At 43.9% G+C, this 7,621-nt stretch overlaps 1 protein-coding gene across 1 annotated transcript in view; it reads left to right on the top strand.

Moving 5' to 3' along the window:
• The first annotated feature begins 209 nt into the window (after positions 1 to 209).
• Positions 210 to 7,621, top strand: part of CSMD2 (CUB and Sushi multiple domains 2) — a 234,388-nt gene continuing 226,976 nt past the window's right edge. Inside the window, exons 1-2 of the mRNA XM_059488507.1 lie at positions 210 to 255; positions 806 to 1,022. Coding sequence (XP_059344490.1) covers positions 210 to 255; positions 806 to 1,022 — 263 coding nt within the window. The remainder of the gene's footprint in view (positions 256 to 805; positions 1,023 to 7,621) is intronic.

The raw sequence follows: 7,621 nt of genomic DNA, 5'->3' as shown, positions 1-7,621 counted from the left end.
TAAGCCATTCCCAGGAAGGGCTGGAGGGCACCTTACAGGATGGCTGTGCACTGTGTCAAACCTTGCACTGTGTCCTGCTCTTTTTGGAGTCAGGACAGGTTTGTGGCTGACCTTTGGCCATGCAGGTGATTTCACAGGTTGGAGGCTACCTTGGTGGCTCAGCCTGGCATTCCTTGGGGTCCCTTCTGCTTTCTCAGGGTGAGGGAGGGATGTGGCACTGCCTGCACACTCAGCCCTTCTTCTGCCTGTGGCCAGGTGGAAATGGGGGAGAAGGAGAGAATCAGCTCTGGAATTGTCCCTGGAACTGGGAGAGAAGGGGACAATCAGCTCTGGCATTGTCCCTGGAATTGGGGGAGAAGGAGAGAACCAGCTGTGGCATTGTCTCTGGAATTGGGTGAGAAGGGGACACTCTGCTCTGTCACTGTCCCTGTGCTGTGCCCCAGCAGGGCCTGGCACCTGGCAGGGTGCAATCCCAAATGCCCAGGGTGTGATGGGAGAGCTCTGCGTGTTGTGCTGGGCTGGGGAAGGGTGCCTGAGGAAGGAGCTGTCCCCAGGGCCAGGCTGCAGCTGTGAATAATCCAGCTGTGCTCACAGCTGTGCTCTGTGGGGAGCAGAGCCCAGGGTGTGCCTGCGGGTTTGGGCTCCACATCCCTGCAGGGAGGAGGCCAAAACTCCATCCTCAGATTTTCCTCTTCTCTATTTCTCCTAGTGGGAAGAGCCCTGTGTGCTCTGTTGGGATGCTGACAACATTCAATGCTCACCTCTGACTTTGTGCCTTTTTGTGTTTTTTTTTTTCTCTTGGCAGCCCAGAACTGCAGTCACACATTGCAGGGCCCAAACGGGACAATACAGAGCCCAGGCTTTCCCTATGGATACCCCAATTATGCAAACTGCACGTGGACAATCACTGCTGAGGAGCAGAACAGGATACAGCTCGTTTTCCAGTCCTTTGCATTAGAGGAAGATTTTGATGTATTATCCATCTACGATGGGCTGCCTGAGCAGGGCAATCTGAGAACGAGGTACAGTTGTTCATTACAGTGATGTTTATCAACATTTCCCCCCTTCCTGCCACTGGGATTAAATCTGCCCTTGGATTGTTGATGCTGCAGTAAACTGGGAGTGTTTCCCCATGAGCAGTTCTTACAGTTGTTTTGATTTCTTAGCTCTTGATAAGGCTTGAAATGTTTCTCTGAACTCCTGACAGTAATGATTTAGCCAGGCTCGTCCCAGACATCCAGAGGAGTTAATTAGGAAATGGAGCAGGAGGGAAGCAGAGTTAATGTGCACAGAGCTTCCCTCAGTCCAGAGGAGACTCCTGGATGGGAGGATGGATTGTGGGGTTCAGTGACAGCTCTGCCAAAGCCTTTGTGGGTTTTCCCAAAACATCTGGGCTGTTCCTTAACCCCCAGTGCATCCAGCAGCAGGACAGGGCTGCATTCCCTCCCATTGCTGGATCTCATTGTGGTAAGAAGTGTTCAATAATCCAGTTTAGTAGTGCTAGGAGAATTAATCCACCAACACCAGAGGTTTATGGCCAAAAAGGAGACAGAGGAGTCCTGGAACTTTATTCCAATCAAGGCAGAGGCCATGGGGCATTCCCCTGGGATCTCTCCAATTTTTAAAGGATGTGGCCTCCTTTTTATCCCAATTTCCCAGCTGCATTTCCCTTCTCTCTTTCCCCATGTCTGAGGTACTTGAGAGGTTCAGACTTCCCAGAACTCCTGATCCCAAAGATTCAATTCTAATGTACAACCCTCCCTTTGAATATTTAATTCTGATGGAATTTAGGGGTTTTTCCCCATTTCTGACGTACTTGAGAGGTTCAGACTTCCCAGAACACCTGATTCCTAAGACTTCCCTCTAATGTACAACCCTCCCTTTGAATTTTTAGTTCTTACAGAATTTAGGGGTTTTTCTTCCCCGTTGTTTCTTTCACCTTTCAGTGTCCATTTCTCAGCAAACCTTAAGTTTATTTGTAAAATCAAATCTCTTTTTCCATTCATCAATGAGTGGAATCCTTCCCATTGTTTCTTTTCTTTCCCAGTGCTGGTTTTACCTCCCACAGCTGGTTTGGAAAGACAAATCCACTTTAGGAAAACTCCCCGTGGTTTCTCCAGTGAGGCTCCCAGTGTAAAAGAAAGTTTTGTGGGAGGCTGATTTTGCTGTGTTGCTGTGGCAGCATCCAGGCTCTGAATCTCTGGAATTCTGAATGCAGGATTCTGCAGCCCTGGAAATGGATTTTCCTTCAAAGCCCTCGAGTTCAGGACAAATCCATTGACCTCAGTGTCTTGTCTGACCCGAGTGGAACATCTGAGCTGCACCCTGGTGGAAATCAGCTCTTTATGTAGATTATTTCAGTTATGCAAATAAATCATCTCCTCATTTGGCAACTGTGCTTGAGAATCACTTTAATTATGGGACCTGGGTGGTTTAATCAGGAGGTTCAGTGCTTTGCTTTGGGGATAATGGAAAGGTGGAAAATTTGGGGGTAAAATCCAGCTCAGGAAACTTTGTGTGGTGAGAAGTTAATGCTGCTCTGAGATCCTCACTGGAATATTCTGGTTGTAAATAAAAGTAGGAGAAAGGAACCTCCCAAGTGTGAGCTGGGAATCTGCACTAAGGGAGGGTGAGGAGGCAGAAAAGGTTCCCCCTCTGCCTCCCTGGTGAAATTCAGGTGAGTTTGGGCAGGTGAACGTGAGCTGGGGGTGGAACCAGCAGCAAAATCCACCTGGGAATGTTCCAGCTCTGAGCTCAGGAAATGGAGTGTATTTAGGGCAGGAAAGGGGAATAAAGGGGGCAAATTAAGGGGATTTCTAAAGGTCTGAAAGCACTTAGAGAGGGCTCAGCAAAGTGACAGAACTCTTGCATGGTGGGCATTTACTTTCTTCCCTTGTACATTTCTGGATTAGTAATTAATAATTTCTAATTTGTTTTAGTTCTAATTAATAATTAGGAATTAGGAATAAAGGGGGCAAATAAAGAGAGGGATTTCTAAAGGTTTGAAAACACTTAGAGAGGGCAAAGATGAGCTCTTGCATGGTGGACATTTGTTTTCTTCCCTTGGACATTCGCTTTTTTTCCCATGGGCATTTCTGGATTAGTAATTAATAATTTCTAATTAATAATTAGGAATTAGGAATAAAGGGGGCAAATAAAGAGGGGGATTTCTAAAGGTCTGAAAGCACTTGGAGAGGGATCAGCAAAGTGAAGGATGAACTCCTGCATGGTGGATACTTGATTTCTTCCCTTGGACATTTGCTTTCTTCCCTTGGACATTTCTGGATTAGTAATTAATAATTTCTAATTAGTTTAGTTCTAATTAATAATTAATTAATAATTAGTAATTAGTAATTTCCAAACCTGGAGCTGGCTCCTTTGGGCTGTTTCGTGTCTCATCTCCTTGTTCAGCAATTTCAGTGTTTGGACAATGCACTGATGCACAGGCGGGGATTGTTGGGGTGTCCCCTCATCCTTGTGGGACCCTTCCACCTCAGGAGACCCCAGGTGTTATTTTTATTACTGCATCAATCTCACCTCATTAAACTCTTAACTGCTCCCTAACACTGGGTTACTTTTTTCTCCCTCTTTCTCTCTTTTTTCTCTTTCTCATGGCCATCAATTTTGCTTTTTTTTCCTGCCTGCTCTCCACATGTTCTCCATTCATCACTGAGGTGCAGCCCTGAAGATGGATGGCCACGTGTCACTCATCACAGCTCACCCAAAATGAGCTGTGAGCAAGGGGAAAAGAAGGGACAACTCGATTTCTTTGCTGCTTTCCCCTCCCAAACTTCTATTTTTGAGCATCCCCCATTCATTTGTGGTCCTTCCCAACCCAGACCATTCCAGGATTTCCTGGGAAGGGGTTAATGTTGTGTTCATCACGTGCTGGCAAACACCCTCTTGTCTTGCAATTTAATGTGGTGTGAAGGTTCCCTAATAGAATAAGAGCAGCCCTAATCCAATGAGGCATTTGCTAATAAACAGCTTTACTGGATATTAGGGAATTTGCCTTGCGTGTTTGTGACGAGGACGTGAATATTAAATGGCTTTCAGTGCCTTAATTTAGACATCCAGGGCTGTTGTCATCTCTCAGTGCCATGACTTTGCTTTGTTTGCTAAAATCAGAGGCTGTTTCCAAATCTTTGCTATTTCAGCTTCTCTGGAATAATTTGGTTTTTAGAATCCTGCAGTGGGTTGGGTTGGAAGGGAACTTCAATTCCATCTCATTCCATCCTGTGCCATTGGGCAGGGACCTTCCACTGTCCCAGGCTGTCCAGCCTGGCTTTGGACATTTCAGGGATCCAGGGGCAGCCACAGCTTCTTGGGCAACCTGTGCCAGGGCCTCTCAACCCTCACAGGGCAGGATTTTTTCCTTATTTATAACTTAAACTTCCCTTTTTTCAGTTGGAACTTTCCTCCTTGTCCACTGGAATTTTCCCAGCTCCTGGCTTTCAGCAGGAACCACTGTGGGGGAATTTTCTGTGAAACCTGAGAGCTGTAGATTGTAATTGTATCATTATAATTCTTATATTCATAATATAATTATAATTAATCATGATATATAATATATATAGTAATATAATTTATAATGTTATCTATAATATATAATGTTACATTATTGTTACATAATATATAATATGTATATAATATATATTGTTATATATATTGTTCTAATATAATATAAAATGTTATCTGTATTATAACATTATATATTATAATGTTACATATAATATATAGAATATAGAATATACAATATAAAATATACAATATAGAATATATTATATAAGATATATAATATAAAATATATTATATAAAATATATAGTATAATATATATTATATAATATAATATGTAATATATATAATATATATAATGTATATAGTTATATTTATAACATAATATACAATATTATAACAATATAATTATAATAATTATATTTGGTGGCTGCACAGTTTTCTCTTCCTTGATGAGGGACATCAATATTTGCTTCCTATCCAGGACTTCCCCTTCTCTTGAGCTCATTACCCCAGACCAGATTCTTCCCAAATCCTCTTCCCCCAAGTTCCCAGCTGCTGTGGGATGCTGTGGAGCCCTGCGGTTATTCCAGAACATTCTTTGCCCAATTCCCTTTGTGCCCTGTGATTGTGGCATTGTTCCCGGGTCGCTCCCATCAGGTTCCCTTCCTGATTGCCTTCCCACTGTGCTGGGCTCAGAAACTCAGCGCAGACCTGACTGCAATTTGAATTCTTGGGGTTGTTTGTGGCTCTGAGATTGCTGTGGGATTTGGGAGAGGCTCTGCACCTCCTTGTGTCAGGCTCTTGTTCTGTGACATCCCCAGAGTGGGCAACCACAGAACCACGTGGCTGCCCCCAGCTGTTTCATCTGCCCGTAATTTGCAGCACCCCTTTAATGTGAGAATCATAAATCACTTGCAAATTCCCTGATTTGAAGCTTTGGGCTTGTACTCAGATCCAAGGAAAACACATTTCCAGTCTCCCTGTGAGTCGGTCGTTGTAGCTCCCTAATTCTGTTTTCCCAGTGAGACCTGCTGAATTTACACTCCAAATGGAAGTGGTCAGCTTAGAAAATCAGATTTTTTTTTTCTTTTTTTTCCTTCCAGAGATGTTCAGAAAAGCCCAAGGGGACAGAATGGGATGTTTCTACCGGCAGAGATTCCTCATTTGTAAATGTGCTGAGCAATGCTGGGGTTTCTCAGGCTCTTCCAACCCCTGGGCTTCCCTTCCCACCTGTTGTGGGCAGGGAATTCTGTCATCCTCTGGTCTCTTCCCTGTTCAAACAAAACATTTCAGTGATGCTGGGTTTATTTGCTTGAGAAAAATGTTTGTTTGAGGCTGTGCATGCAGAGGAAAAAACTCCCAGAGCCTTGCAGAGCCCACATTTCCACAGGCATCGCTGGGAGGAACAACAAATTCCAATTTATTGACACATCTGGGAGGAACCTGCAGAAATTCCTGTTCCTGCAGAGTGTGCAGGGTCTGGGGGAACATTTGCAGTCATAACTGTAATGGGGTTCAGTAAGAGCCTGAGTGAGGGATGTGGGACTCCAGGAGTCTCTTCAAAATGCAGTTTATTGTATCCAAGAAATAAATAACAGCAGTCCAGGGTTGTGGGTGACAGAGCTGTGCCCACAGCTGTCAGCTCCAGCTGCAGGCAGGCCTGGAGACCCCCTGGTTTTGGTCACAATGCATTCTATACTTTTCTTTTGGTCACAATGCATTCTGTACTTTTCTTTGTTGAGCATCTCAATACAGCAGAACCAATCTATACCTTAACTTTTATCTATAGCCCATCATAACTACTGTAATTACCATATTCATGTTCCTGTTCTCCAGTCACTAAAAGTCAGTACATTACAGTTTAAGCTAGAAGTTGTTTTTTTAGTTTTCTTGCAGTGGAAGATTCTGAGACCTTTTTTCTACTTGCCACATCAGCAGGCTCGTTTGCCTGTGCTCTCTTTCTGCTTGGTAAAAACATCTTCTTGTTTGGGGTGGGTTTCTCCATAAAAACCCCTTCTCACTAACACACCCTCTGCCTCCTTGGTTATCCAGTAATGGCTCAGCAATTAATTTCTTCTATATCAAAACTTGCTTCCATCTCTATTCCTTCTTCAGATTCTACATTTAAAAAAAAATCCTTCTGCCAAGCACACATATCTGTGAGACCTTCTTGTCAAACTTTCATCCTCCCCAGCAGGGTTCTGTGCAAACCCTGCTGCTGGCACGGGGCCCTGCTTCCCTTGCAGCTCACGTCCCACTTCTCCCAGTGCCTCCTCAAGCTGCTCCCAGATCCTCATCCCTCTTCCCTGACAAGTGGCTGAAGAGGGAGGAGAAGGATTGCCATCAATCTGCTGTGTGAGCAGTTCAGAACCACGTCTTGGGCCATATTTAATTGAGTGAAAGTTGAAGGATTTGGTTTGAACCCTGGAAATGATGTGATCTTTGTGATAAGAGCAGAGTTATCTCCAGCCTGACCTAATTACAGCTGCAGCAGGAATTACCTGCACCTTGCATGTTTCTCTTGATAACCTTTTAATTACTCTTTGAAAAAGCAGCCTGGGTGACTTGTACTTAATTACCAATCACGAGCACAAAGCTTTTGATCTTAAAAACAGCAAAAGGAGGAGGAGAGGAAGGGGCAAAAAAGGGAGGAGGAAAGGAAGGGACGAAAAAGGAGGAGAGGAATGGACAAAGGGAGGAGAGAGTTCCCCCAGTGTTCCTGTGGCTTGCAGAGATGCAAATTTGGGGTGAAATGACATCTTGGGGGTCAGTCCTGATAAAGAAAAAATCCTGGGGTTCAATTCTGGTAAAGGAAAAATCCTGGGGTTCAGTTCTGGTAAAGAAAAAAATCCTGGAGTTCAATCTTGGTAAAGAAAAAAAAATCCTGGGATTCTGTCCTGGTATAGAAAAAAATCATGGAGTTCTGTCCTGGTAAAGAAACAAATCCTGGGGTTCAATTCTGGTAAAGAAAAAAAATCCTGAGATTCTGTCCTGGTAAAGAAAAAATCCTCAGGTTCAATTCTGGTAAAGAAAAAATCCTGGGGTTCTGTCCTAGTAAAGAAAAAATCCTGAGGTTCAATTCTGGTAAAGGAAAACCTGGAG

This window comes from Ammospiza nelsoni, chromosome 25, assembly GCF_027579445.1.
Source record: "Ammospiza nelsoni isolate bAmmNel1 chromosome 25, bAmmNel1.pri, whole genome shotgun sequence".
Lineage (NCBI taxonomy): Eukaryota > Metazoa > Chordata > Aves > Passeriformes > Passerellidae > Ammospiza > Ammospiza nelsoni.
Note: the sequence above shows the minus strand (reverse complement) of the source record. Positions and strands in the feature narration are given on the sequence as shown.